General features: G+C 40.0%; 2 protein-coding genes across 2 annotated transcripts in view; both read left to right on the plus strand.

Moving 5' to 3' along the window:
• The window catches only part of UMAD1 (UBAP1-MVB12-associated (UMA) domain containing 1), a 167,712-nt gene extending 164,123 nt beyond the window's left edge, over positions 1–3,589 (plus strand). Inside the window, exon 4 of the mRNA XM_012926156.2 lies at positions 3,198–3,589. Coding sequence (XP_012781610.1) covers positions 3,198–3,455 — 258 coding nt within the window. The 3' untranslated portion in view covers positions 3,456–3,589. The remainder of the gene's footprint in view (positions 1–3,197) is intronic.
• GLCCI1 (glucocorticoid induced 1) overlaps positions 3,289–14,595 on the plus strand; it is a 162,415-nt gene continuing 151,108 nt past the window's right edge. The window contains exon 1 of the mRNA XM_058678310.1: positions 3,289–3,412. Coding sequence (XP_058534293.1) covers positions 3,382–3,412 — 31 coding nt within the window. The 5' untranslated portion in view covers positions 3,289–3,381. The remainder of the gene's footprint in view (positions 3,413–14,595) is intronic.

The following is a 14,595-nucleotide window of genomic DNA, read 5'->3' on the forward strand; positions in this document are numbered from 1 at the left end:
GAAGAAATAGACAGTTTGGAAACAATGATCACACCCACTTTTCCCTAACCCTTGATCCTTCCCACCCTGATCAACTATGTAAACATCATCTAAAATTAAAAAAAAAAAAAAATTCAAAAGAATGGATCCTTCTCTATAGAATTTCCATAGCTGTTTTCCTTTCTTATGAGCTTCTCAAGCTTAACAAGTGCCAGTTCTTCTCCCAACTTAAAGACAAACACGAATCAGAAGAAGTGTCTCTTGACACCACAGCCTTAGAATTCCAAGCCCTTATCTCCTCCCAATAGTGCAGCACCTAGAAAATGTGGTCTGCTCTCAGGTTTCTCTCTGCTTTGCCAATCCCGTCTAATCCTCTCCAGACACAAATCGCCCCTGCTTAACCACACATCTACTTGATGTTGCTGAGATACTACAAACATCCCACGGTCCATCCTGCTCAGACCTCCTCCTCCCACACTTTCCTGACCGTGATGGCTCCATCCTTCTAATTGCGCATGCCTACAACTAACTTCTTCCTTAAACACATTCTCACTCTGAACTGCCACCAATCATTCTATCAGCAAATCCTGTTGGTTTTACCCTCAAAGGCTGTCAAGTTTCAGTGCCTTCATTTCACTGTCACCATCACAACCCTAACACACCACAGTCCTCTTATTTCCAGCCATTTTGCTGTTTCCTTCACTACCTGCCCCCCAACTCTATACTGTAAACACAGCAACAGAGTGGTTCTTTGAGGATGTTACACAGAGTACAAGGATCTTAAAACAGCTGCTCTGCTTTCAGTCTGAGTTCCTGCTCACATGCCTCAGAAGGTAGCAGATGAAAGCCCAAATTCTTGAGGTCCTGCCGTCTGAGGACTGCCGCAGGTACAGGAGAGGGGCTGGGCTTACGTCAGACCCAACACATCACTCAGACCTCAGCCCAGAACTGGAAGGGGCCGTAGGAGCCAGACACGTCACTGGGCCAGCAAGACTCCAGCCGACCAATGATGAATCTAAGCTGACATTCCTTCCCTAATTAGGACCTAAACAGAGACTGTGCCAGCTTCCGTGTTGGAAGGGATATTAAAACCTCCCGCACGTTCCCCTGTCTGCCTTTTCTTCACACCGCTCTTCTTTCTCGCTGCGGGGAGAAGGGGCCCGAGAATGGATCTCAATAAAAGCCTCTATGCATCTTTTTTACAACCAGATGATGTTTTCTTTTCACGGGTGGCAGGCAATCTAACACACCCATCCGAGAGTCCAGGGATGGACTGCTGGGTTCCCAACTTTGGCCTGACTTGGCCCTGGCTTATTGTAGCCACTTTAGGAGTAAAGCAATGGATGGAAGGTCTTGCTCTCTGTCATTCTGGTTTTCAAACAAATAATGTAAGTTTCACTGGGCAAAAATTTTACTCACTTTCATTCCCTCAACACATATGTATCGACTAGTCGGCACTGACCTAGGCATTTGGGAACAGTAGAGGCGGACCATATTAGGTGACATGTGACATGGTACTCAGTGCCCTGCAGAAGCAGAAGCCACAACAGGGAGACAAAGACTGCAGGGTGCAGGTCCCGTTTTAGGCAAAGCATTCAGCAAAGATCTCACTGAGAGGATGGCTTCCGGGAAAAGGAAAGAGAAGCCGTCCTGTATGTTTTGGAAGAGCAACCCCCTGGGCAGATGGATTAGGAAGCAGAGGGTCTGAGCAGAAGGAAATCTGAAAGCAGTGAGCAAGGGGTGACCAGTGAGGCAGGAGGTGGAGACAGGTCTGCATCTGGTCACGAAGAGTGCGGTGGTCCTTGTTCTGCCTGGAACTGGGACATGGGCAAGAGTGATTCTTTGGCTCGTGCTGGCTTATGTTAGGTTTCAGCCACTTGTCATGGTAAGTCTGTAATTTTCATTGCTGTGAATGGACGTCAGTGTATTATCCATTCTGTTGATGCACCTGTTAGTTATTGGCAGTTTGGGGCCGTGGTGAAGGCAGCTATGAACATCTCTATGCACATCTGTTTATAAGCTAAAGCTTCAAAGATGCCAGCGTTAAAGCAGGGAAAAAACATGTTCTTATTTATGTAACTTTGTGACATAAATGGAAGGTGAGCTGATTAGGCACTACTAGAACACAGATTCTTAAATCTGTACTAGCGGTAAGCAGTAAAATATCCAAATTGTGACTTATAAAGATAGGTCAATTAGATTAATGGCCCTCAAGAACGATACAATCTAATTAGGACTGTAACAAATGCATGGAAGAACATACATAGGAAATGCCGAGTGGCATCACAGACACTGTGCACTATAAGCAACCACAGAAAGCAAGACTGATTTGGACTATGGTGGCGAAATATTTCCCAGGGAGTCTGGGCAATTATCAGAAAGTATATGTGGGATTTGGAAAAGCAGACATGGATTTTGCAGACATTATTTGGGATGGAAACTTACTAGAATGCCAGTTTGTATGTAAGGAGATGTGAGAGTCAGTCTGAATTTGACTAGTTAGGGGCCATGTTAAAAACCTAGAGATTTCAATGATACGTTTCTCAAGTAAAATAAATAGCTACGCATAATTCTTGGAATTATGTATGTGCGGATACTTTGAAAAGGTCTTGGAAAGTGGAATTAAATGCCTAGTTTTTCATAATGCATATTTTAATCAACTTTATTAAGATGACTTGTATCAACAGTTTTTTTTTATAAAAGATTTATTCATTTTATTACAGCCAGATATTCACAGAGGAGGAGAGACAGAGAGGAAGATCTTCCGTCCGATGGTTCACTCCCCAAGTGAGCCGCAACAGGCTGATGCGCGCCAATCCGAAGCCGGGAACCTGGAACCTCTTCCTGGTCTCCCACGCGGGTGCAGGGTCCCAATGCATTGGGCCGTCCTCGACTGCTTTCCCAGGCCACAAGCAGGGAGCTGGATGGGAAGTGGAGCTCCCGGGATTAGAACCGGCGCCCATATGGGATCGCGGGGCTTTCAAGGCGAGGACTTTAACCGCTAGGCCACGGCGCCGGGCCCATGTATCAACAGTTTTTAAGGGTTTTTTGGGCACCTATGCCAACTTGTCTTTTAATTCTATTTTCCATGAACTTTTTGTATTACCTTAAATATGCCACATTTCTCAATTATTTTGATGTCTTAATGCCACATTTGCTGTTACTAAGCCTCCCAGTTACATATGCCCTCAGTGTTTTAAATGTATATGTGTTTTTAGACCAACAAAGAAAACTCATCCAGTGAGACTGTGGCAGGCCCTGACACGGAAAATAAGGCAGGCCAGACGCTGGAGAGCAGCTCGCTAATGACCGAGCTCCTGAGCGACGTGCCCTTCACCTTGGCGCCACACGTGCTGGCAGTGCAGGGCACCATCAGCGACCTTCCGGAACACTTGCTCTCCTATGACGTCAGCGAAAACTTGTCACGGTTTTGGTATGATTTCACTCTTGAAAATTCAGTGCTCTGTGATTCATGATGTTTATGTCTGTTTCTACCTTAATAGTTTTAACAACAAAAGTTTGCCTGTTGCATTTAACCTGTTTGGTGATTGTCATTTCATTGTTTCAAGACCCTCAGAAAAGCAAGGATCAGAAAGCAAAGAAAATAGCATTGTTTTCACTGCTCTAATTTTTTAGAATAGAGTACATATGTATAAACATTGAGCTTTTTTCCTGCCTTGTAGTAAGTACTGATGGAGGTCACCGAGGAGGTTTCTTTAGCCAGTCTTCCAAACTCTAACACCTTGATAAACAACTGTGAATCAAAACTGGGGCAACGAGTGGATGATTCTCTTCTCTGGTTTGCAGAAAACATGAATTTTATCCTCTTTTTTCTACTGTGCTTATGCGTGAATTAAAGATTGCCAGTTGGCTTAATTGCTCCAGGCTAATTGTAGACCTATTGATATGGAAATTTAAAACTTTTCTAAAACATCAGTGGCAGTTTAATACAAAAATGCTGTAACTCAGAAGGGTATTTGACCTAGTTCTAAATTACCCAGGTCTGATATTAGCGTGTCTGGGTTCAGTTCCCAAATCTGCCCTTGACTCTAGCTTTCTGGGAGGCCGCAGTGATGAGTCATGTGACTGTGTTCCTGCCACCACACAGGGTTGCTGGATTGAGTCTGACACTTGGCCTTGCACAGACCCAGCCACAGGCTGTTGTGGGAATTTAGGAATTAAACCAGCAGATAGGGATGCCTCACCCCCATGCCTCTCTACCTCTGAAATTAACAAAAATCAAATTTTAAAAATGAATGCTAAAACTGCCATGGACGTTTCTTCCTGAGTGGTCCATTCGTTTTTCTCCCACCGGTGGCCTTCCTTTCCCATCCCGAAAGATTACTGTATTCCCACCTTTTTCTCTGCCTCTTAAAGCTTGTTCCAAGTGTGCTCGCTGACCAGCTTTCCAAAGAACTTTCCCTGCTTTCATCTTGGTTGGCATTTGCTCTCCTTACCACATATGTTCCCAGTTTATGAGGAGTTCTACATTTCCTTTTCAACTTGTCTGCCTTCTAAAAAAATCTTATGATGATACATATTATTCGTGATAACACCCTTATTTAGAAATGTGTTGGCCACATTACAGATGGAAATGTTTTACTGCTGGAAAAACTGAAATCAGTGCATTTCCATTTAGAGTGTAGGCAAAATACCTAGATATAACTTTTAATTCTTGAATATCTCTAATTTATTACAATTAAAACAAAAGAGACCTGCCACGGGTCAGCAAATTGTAAAGGGAAGGGGTAATTGTGATAGTTACCAATGCTATGGAAAATTTGAGTCACACTCATTGGGAGCCGTAGCAGTATGGCTGGTTAATTCTGTGCCAAATTTTAAGTCTATTTTTTTAAGACATAGAAAAACCATACGAAACTAAACACTGTGCATTAAGGTAGAACCATTATCAAGTACTAATGTGTTACACATGTTTGTTAATAAATGTGGTGTGACCTTCCTAAAAATGCTGTTATTTAAAAATGGAATATTTCTGTTGACGAAAGTGTGCTTCATGCCATGTGAAGTCAGTGATTAAATTAGATCTTTCTATGTTTTTCAAAAGTATCAATTTGGGAAATATGACTTTTGACACAAATGTGAACATTTTGTAGGCGTTTTTGTGAAGGTACATTTCTTTCATATATCTGTGCTGAGGTACTCTTACAACTAAATGTAAACTTGCAATGAATTCATCTAAATATGTGCGTTAACTTGTCTAAAAAATTGCATATTTTATATTTATGTCTACCATGTGATAAATTTTCTTTTATCTGTAGCAATTATTGTATTTAATAAATGTGAAATAAATAATTTTATTATTTTCAGATACAGAAAAAATTCCTTTGTATTATTCATATACTAACACAAGTTATTAATTCCTTAGGAGGAAACAAATTAAGTGTATGTGTATTTGTTGTGCCAAGAGGAGTATGCAATTTCCTCTTGTGTGTAAGTTTTAAGAAATAACATTGAAAACGAAAATTACTAAGGAGTTAATAGGACTAGAGAGATTTGCAAAAAACATTGATATGCACATCTGTAGCTAGAGTCTTATCATTGCAGAACTAGTAAAACCATATTTTGCCTTTTAACAAAGATATTGTAAGATGCTTCTTTAAATTTTCTTTAGCCATAATGTACATTAGTGTTGTTTTAGAACTGAAAGAAATACTAGAAATCAACAGGGAACTGCGTTTTACCCAGGGGAAAAACAAAGCCTAAGATTGTTAAACAACTTTAAATTGCCTGGTTAGTGATAAATGTGTATTTTAATTTCAATAATTATAAGAAAGTATCGCAAAGGTAGGGGCAGGCATCGGGTGTGGAGGTTAAGTCCCACCTTAGAACAGCTGCATCTCCTCTTAGTGCCTGCTGAGTTCCTTCTCTGCTTCTGGTCCAGCTTCCTGCTGATGTGTATCCAGGGAGGCAGCAAGACTCGTGTTCCAGCCACCCGTGTGCAGGGCCTGGATGGAGTTCCAAACTCCCAGCTTCAGTCTTGTTCAGTCCTGGCTATCGTGGGCTTTTGAGGAGTAAACAGATTTATGGAACCTCTCTATCTATCTTTCTCTGTCTCTTTCAAGTGTAATTAAAATAAGTAAAATGCAAGACTTTTTTTTAAAAAAGTATAGTTAAGCTGTAAGTTGTAGAGTGGGAAAGTTGTGGCATTTGAGGCAGCCATCCAGGGTTTGTAAATGACCCCTCACTTACAGGCTGAGGGACTTTGCATCTGTGCTCTGACTTCTTGAGTTCTCCAATTCCCTTCTTGTTAAATGAGAATGATCCATACTCTGCAGAGCTGCATTAGAGGATTAGTAGTATAGGTCAGATGCCTAGCAACCTGAAGCTTGGCAAACTGTATGTGTTCTGGGAAGCAGACTGTTACAGTTGTATAATCACACGCTCTACTGCAGTCAAATACGAAGTACGTATTAAATGAACTGCTTAAGGAGCAATATAACAAGTACCTGTTTAGAACTGGAGGTCCTTGTGGGAAGTGAAATAAGCCAGGCAAACATACAGAAAGAAAAAAAATTGCATGATCTCACTCATATGTGTCATAGAAGTTAAAGGCATACTGTTGATTACTAGGGGCTGGGGAGCAAAGAGTGTCAGGGAGGGATGGAGAAAGGTTCATTAAGAGATACTGGAAGCCAGCATTGTAACACAATGGGTTAAGTGTTGCTTGTGATGCTGTTATACTGAATCTGAGTGCTGGTTTGAGTCCTGGCTGCTGCACTTCTGACTCAGTTTCCTGCTAATGTGCCTGGGAAAAAAGTGGAAGGTGGTTCAAGCTGATGGCCCTGTGCAGCCCACATGGGCTCCTGGCTTTGATCTTGTCCAGCCTCAGCCTACCATTTGGGGAGTGACCCAGCACGTGAAGCTTCTGTTTCTCACTCTCTTGTTCTCTCCCTACTTTCTCTCTCTCTCCCTCTCTCTGTTACTCTGACTTCCAAACAGTACATAAATATTTTTTTTTGAAATAGGTACTGTGCTATAGCTAGATAACAGCAAGTATCTGGATTTCTACTATAGAGCGACTATAGACAATGCACTGTATATTTATTTGGAAAAAAAACTGTAAGATAGGGATTTGAATGTTTTTGTCATAAAGATGTTAAATGCTTGAGGCTATAGTTCTATTTACTATAGCCTATATAGTATACTATTTACAGTGTATGCATGTATCAAAATACTCTGTGGTAGCCCATTTGTATGTATAATTTTGACTTGTCATTGAAATTTTTAAAAATATTTTTAGATAGCCATGTTCTGGGGAGGATACTGTTAGAATTCTCTTGTAATACACTAACTACACACAGACAGTAGTGTAAATAAACAACCATCTACTTAATTGTGGGTTCCCCCATTGCAGTATTTTGTTCATATTAAATACCTCACTATGCAAAATACTCCCAGAGTGTATTGACATTTTGCCTTAACTGAGAACTCCGCAAGGAACTTTTCCTTATTATCAAAAATAATCACCCTTTTCCTAAATCTAAGTTATTATAATGTATTGTAGATAAATAATATAAAAATAATTTGGAGGCCCAGTGTGATAGCCTAGTAGGTAAATCCTCACCTTGTATCCCCAGGATCCTATATAGGCACTGGTTCATGTCCCAACTACTCTACTTCTCTATCCAGCTCCCTGCTGGTGGCCTGGGAAAGCAGTCAAGGACGGCCCAAGGCCTTGGGACCCTGCACGTGTGGGAGACCTAGAGAAGGCTCCTGGCTCCTGGCTTCAGATCAGCTCAGCTCCAACCTTGCAGCCACTTTAGAAGTAAAAGGAAGCTATTTCTCTCTGTATCTCCTCTCCGTATATCTGCCTTTCCAGCAAAAAGTAAAATAAGTCTTTAAAAAATAAGTAATTTTACTGAATTTTGCTCTGATCCTAAAATATCTTCTGCAAGTTGTAGGGTTTGGGGGATTTGTTTGTTTTTGTTTTTGTTTTGTTTTTGCTAGCTTTCTTTCAAGGGGAAATTCTGACTGCATTGTTATTCTGGTTAATTAAATTTTGATTAACCAAACTTTTAAAATATTTGAAAAGCACAAATATTGTTAATAATTCTAGAAGCCCACAATATTTTAAAAGTAACTGTTCATAGACATCATACTTTTTATTCTTTCTCACAATAAATGATCAATTGAAACAATATGACAAACATGTCATTTAAAACTCTTGAAGATTTCATTATTATCATTTGAAAGGACAGTGTGGTGCAGCAAGGCAATAATCTCATCCCTGTTCTAAACCTAGCGTGTCAACCTCAGCCCCTCCCCTTCTTTCCCTTGGTAACAATTGATCATTAAGTGGACTCTGCTCTCATTAGTCTGCAAAGGCTAATGCATTGTCTTATTAATCATGTCATTAAGAATAATTCCATGAAATGCAAATTATTGGATAGGTGTTTGGAAGATATTATGTCTTTTGAAGCTGTTGAGAAGTGTGGTTTTGTAGACATCAACTTTTGAGGATTTATACCGAGGGTATGACATATATGTTGTTGTGGAAATCTGAAACTGTTGGAGCAGGTCTAGCTCCATTCATATGACAGTGGCTTGAAGGATGAAGTATTTTTGAGTTTCAGGAAAATGATTCTTGATGCCATATGGTTGAGTGCATAGGTGTGTGTGTGTGAAAAATGAAATAATGTGTTGATTCATGCACAGTAACTGTGTTACAGTCAACATAGCAATATGTTCATCGTCTTTTTAAAATTTAAGAAATATTTTTAATTTTTACAGTATTCTATTTATAGAGAGCTATGATGGTAGAACAGAAAGTTCCCCTATAGTCTTATGCTCTTTCCCCTCTTGTTATCATTTTAGATTATTATGGTATATTTGTCGTAACAATGGAACTTACCTTGTACGTTATGATTACTGAAACTCCCCCATTCAGATTTCATTATTCTGCTTGGAGGTCTTTTCCAGCATTCTGTCCAGGATGACACAGCATTGGACATCCTATCTCCTTAAACTCCTCTTGACTTCAACTGTTTTTAAGACTTTTCTTGATTTTCATGACATTGACAGTATTGAGAAGTACTGGTATTTAAAAAAAAAAAAAAAGATTTTTTCACTTGAAAGATAGATTTTACAGAGAGAGAGCAAGAGATCCAAAGAAAAAAGTTCTTTCATCTAGTGGTTGGTTAACTCCCCAAATGGCCAGAGCTGGGCTGATTCGAGACTGGGAGCCAGGAGCCTCCTCCAATTCTCCCATGTAGTTATAGAGGATCAGGGACTTTACCCATCCTCTGCTGCTTTCCCAGGCCACAAGCAGTGAGCTGCATTGGAAGTGGAAGAGCCTTTACTGGAACCGGCCCCCCTATGTGAGGCTGCTACCTTCAGGTGGGGGATTAGTGTGCTGCGCCACAGCACCTGCCCTGAGAAGTACTGATGTTGTAGAATATCCCTCAACTAGGTTTGTCTGTTGTTTTCATGTGGTTAGACTGGGTTATGGGTTTCTAGAGGAAATTATCAAGGTGGCATGGCCTTCGATGAGTTCATGTCTTGCTATAAACAATGTTCATGAAACAACTAAGTTATACCCACGATAGCGTTGCCCACCTGGCCAGTGTATTGCTTGTCTTCCTTCCCTACTTGAAGTGGTTTCCCTAGCCTTTTTATATTGTTCTCATTAGAATGAAGCACCACCAATGATGAAACTCCCACTATTAGAGCAAGACCATTACATGAATTGTGTGTATAGATTTGTCACTTCTTCCCAATTATTTATGAGTTAATCATTTATATTAGTATAAACTCATAGATATTCAGTCTTTTCTCCAAGTTTGAACAGTGCTGGCCAAGAAGTATATGTACAGTTTTATAAAAGTTAATAAGGAAATTTTAACAGTTTTCATGGTATAGATGAGAAACATCTGATGTTAGATATGATAATACTTTCCATGGCTTTCTTAGAACTCATCTTCCTAAAAATGTCATGTGCAGTTCTCTTCACCTGCCAGTACTGTAACCATCCTGCAAAATGATGTTGAAGTCAGTGATAGAAGACAAGAGATGGATCCCAAAGATTATGACAGATCGAGAAACTCCTGTGCCTAGTATTTTTACTATACCTTTTCTACATTTCGATATGCATCGCTTAAATGTTATAATTGCCTCTAGGATAAATGTTATACAGCTTTATAACCTAGGAGCAAGACCTGAAAGCATGGGATATCTAGGTTGCATGCCTGAGAGCCTGGGTGTGCTGTAGTCAGTGCTAGATGGATTTGTGTAAGTGTACCCTGCTGTTTGCCCGGTGATAAAGAGCTCCTGTGTCCCTGGCCCCACGTAGCCCTTCCCTGTGGGAGTGTGGGGATCAGACTGCAAGTAAAGCCCTCGGGTGTTTGGTCTCTTCCTACTTCACTGTCAGACTGTTGTATCACATGCCTTGATTTCATTCTTGACCAGAGGATATCGAACTCAGATTATAGATCATTTTTAAAGGATCAAGAAAACTTGTGATGCAGACTTGAAAATAAGATCTTAATATCTTAATTTTCTTTAAAAAAAAAGTTTAATGCTCAAACGAAATGGTTTTAAGAAACAGTGAAAGGAAATTCACTCTTTCAGAGAAGGAAGGTGCATAAGGGCCCTGCACAGTAGCATAGTGGCTAAAGTCCTCATCTTTACATAGAAGGATCCCATGTGGGCACTGGTTTGTGTTCCAGCTGCTCCACTTCCTATCCAGCTCCCTGCTTGTGGCCTGGGAAAGCAGTCAAGGACGGCCCAAATCCTTGGGACCCTGTGAGACCTGAAGAATCTCCTGGCTTCGGATCAGCTCAGCTCCATTTTTTTGTGTTCACTTCCATCCAGCGGATGCAAGATCTTTCTCTCTGTCTCTCCTCTCTGTCAATTTTCCTTTCCAATACAAATAAATCGATCTTAAAAAAAAAAAACAAAAACACAAAAACTCTTAATTTTGCCTTTAATTGATGAAAGCTCACCCTATGCCAAATGTAAGGTTGATTTTGCCCAATTTCAGTGGGAGAAGCAACAACAAAAATTAGTTAAGACAAAAAGTATCTTATTCTGATCTGGAAAGAAATATGAATGTAACCCTTTATCAGAAATTTGCCTAGGCCCAATTTTCACCCTTATGAAGGGACTGAATTCCTTACAATCAAAGGTAAAACAACAGATAATTGCATCCAGAACAAGCCATCAATAGAGCGACTCTAACTAACCCTGGCAGACAGCTTGTTAGTTAGTTACTACCCAGGCCGACAACACAGCGTTTCCGAGGTCAGCTAAGGACTGCTGCCAGGGACGTCCAATCCGGTGTGTGACATCTGGCTCCTGCAGCTGCCAGGTCTCCCCCGCATATGGTCGCAGGTGTTGGCTCTAACTCGGGCACAGAGGAGAAACGGGGTATTGTCAGTTTGGTTGTACATATGAGTGATTATTTCTTTGGGTTTTAAATTTTGTCTTTCAGAAGACACATAGTTTACTGTTTGTTTTTTCTTTCTTTCTTTCTTTTTTTTTTTTTTTTTTTTTTCATTAATGTGTCTGTACAATGGCTGGGAACATTTGGGAGACTAGCAAAGAAGAAGCTCCGGTTCAGGAACAAGTATAAAATAAAGCTGAGCTCCCAGCTCTCCTGAGTCCATGGGACCCCAACATGCCTCGGTGATTTTTGTCACCTTAGTCATTTGCATAGATGGGAAAAAATGGATGCCAACAGGCAATTATACCAACACGAATCCTAACTATCTCCTCTCCCGCTGGAGCCTCCCCTCATCCTGACTTTGGGCATTCAGGAGAATTTACATTTATCTGTAGTATTTTTGAGCTTGGAACAGACTGCATGTAGTCTTCCATCTCCAGCTATAACCGTCAGCACAGCTTAAAAACATGAGCACTCAGCTCTCATTTCCGCCTTGCAGGAAGCTTGGCTCTGATTTGTGAGGAAAGTCTGAAAGTTTTTTTTTTTTTTTTTAAGATTTATTTATTTTTATTGCAGAATCAGATATATACAGAGAAGAGGAGAGACAGAAAGAAACATCTTCCATCTGATGATTCACTCCCCTAGTGACTGCAAGGGACAGTGCTGAGCCGATCCAAAGCCAGGAGCCCAGATCCTCTTCCTGGTCTCCCACGTGGGTGCAGGGTCCCAAGGCTTTGCGCCGTCCTCGACTGCTTTCCCAGGCCACAAGCAGGGAGCTGGATGGGAAGCTGGGCTGCCAAGATTAGAACGGGCGCCCATATGGGATCCTGGGGCACGTGCAAGGCGAGGACTTTAGCCACTAGGCCACAGTGGCAGGCACAACTGAAAGTTTCTAAGTTAGGTAGGCTGTTGAGTTTCCTCATCCTATAGATACAGGCAGCAGTACCAGAAATAATGATAATGAAGAGAATAACACTGGTGAGGACGGTGAAGAGCCAGTAGGCCATAGTTGCTGTTGTTTTTAATCCCTCTGTCTAGACCTCCATAGGTAAATAAGCACCTATTCCTTGTCTTGCCTTTCCCATCTTGTAAAATTGGAACTGAACTTCATGGAGAGGAAATATCTCTGCACACGTCATCTTCCTATTGAATCTTGTCTGAAGGAGCGAGCTTGGAATCCTTTAAGCCAGTGTCTTTTCTGCTTATGAAACCGACTTTTTTTTTTTTTTTCTGAATGTTGTATAAATGTTTGGTGAGTTTTACTTTACATTTTAGTATCAAAAGACAACAGGTCAATTGACTATGCCTTCTTTAAGTATGGTCACCAGTCTCCGTTTCTTTTAGAACTTGTGCTCTCATGGATTTTCTGCTGGAATTGTACCTAGCATATAATAACCTGCAATAATAATAAATTAATAATAATAAGTTTGTGGAGTGAATGAGTAAACCAGTGAAGTAAATCACTAAATTACCTATGAATGAGATTTCCCAAAAATGTAGGGTTAAAATTTTCTGCATTTCTTTAGATTCTCTAGCTACAGTAAGAGCTGTTTGTGTAGCTGAAAATAATGCTGAGTTTACCAAGCCTCTACAGATTGTGCCTTCTTGTCTGTTTTGAGCATTCCTCATGTTTTCAGGTGGTGTTTTCCTCTGCCCACAATGACTGTGTGTCTTGGTGATGGGTGACAGCCGATTCTAGACAATGCAGTATATTTTGTTGCTGTGGATGAACTCATTTGAGGTTTTATCTAGCTGCCAAGTTTTCTTGTGTGTTCTTGGTTATATTTGCATGTCTTTTTGGCCCTGAATGTATTAAACCTGTCTATTGTCCTTGACAAATATTTTCCTTTTTCAAATGCTTTGCTTCAGGCATGTTCAGGTATTTAAAATAAGCTTGTTGTAGAAAGACTTAATTTTTCTAAGAGCAATAGTACACCTTTCTTTTAGTACTCTCCTGTATTTCTTACTCTGCCAGTTTTGTTCTTTCATCAGATAAAATGCTTAGATGTCTCCTATCCAATTAGAACTAGAAGCTCTTTCCTTTTTCCAATCAATCTTCTCCAGAGAGTGCTCTGTGTTTTTGTCTCCGCTGCCCAACTTTCTGTTCGCTCATCAACTTCTGCAATCTGATTCCCCACCCCTGGTTAGAACTTGCACTGCACTGGATCAAAATAGAATCACCTTTAAAACCAACAGTTACCCCGTCGGTGTGTCTTTGAGACACTTGTCTCTATTCGTTGATCCTATTCTCTTATGATTATCTTCCACCTTTGATTTCCAGTGACATTGCTTTTTCATTTTCATTCCATCCCTCTATCTCATACCTTTGGGGACTGCTTTTCTGCCCTCAGCTGTACCTTTTTCAGCACTGTTTTTTGTTTTTTGTCTTTTTTTTTCTATTTCCTCTGCTTGGAATGCCCTCATCTTCCCGTTTTGGCCTAAATAAATCCTGTTACAAGATGTTTTTCAGATATCTCTTTGGAATTGTTGCTTCTTGCTCCTCCTAAGCTGGAATAAACATCCTGCCATATTTTATACCACTTTTTGCTCACATCATTCTTGATAAACACTGTTGTGATTATTTACTTGTCTGTTTTAATAACTCTGAATGGAGCTAGCATCTATTTTCATGCTTAATATCATGCCTGACAAAAGATGTATACTCAGTTAAAATTTGTTGAATAGGTGAATAATTGAATCACTGTTGATTCAAGGAAATATATGAGATTTATATCTCATCTACATTAGAATTTGTCCTTGTATCTGTGTTTGAAGCTTTTAGGCAACCTTTAAGAAGTCTACTAGACTATATTATACTTGTTTAATGCTCCTAAATTTGTCTTGTATCCTAAATAATTCACCTTAAATTTTTTGAAATATAAATTTGCTTTTTGTTTGGTTAGCAATGTCAGCACTAATAGTATAAAAATATTTTATATTTATTGTAATTGTTTAGATAATGTTCAGTATTTAGATTAAGGCTATGTAAGTTTATATGAATCTATGTATTATAACTGGGGCTTTATTTTTGATTTTTAGAACTTTCTTCTGCCTTTCATTAAATCAGCATTGATTAATGGTAATTAAATTGCATGGTTCTTTTTAAGCCATGGATCTGTATGTATGTATTGAATAGGTCCCATAAAACAGAATAGCTGATGTTTTAATGAGCTGTGGCATTCTGTTTTTATGTAACTTAACCTTACTGAAGAATT

Source organism: Ochotona princeps, chromosome 20, assembly GCF_030435755.1.
Source record: "Ochotona princeps isolate mOchPri1 chromosome 20, mOchPri1.hap1, whole genome shotgun sequence".
Classification (NCBI taxonomy): domain Eukaryota; kingdom Metazoa; phylum Chordata; class Mammalia; order Lagomorpha; family Ochotonidae; genus Ochotona; species Ochotona princeps.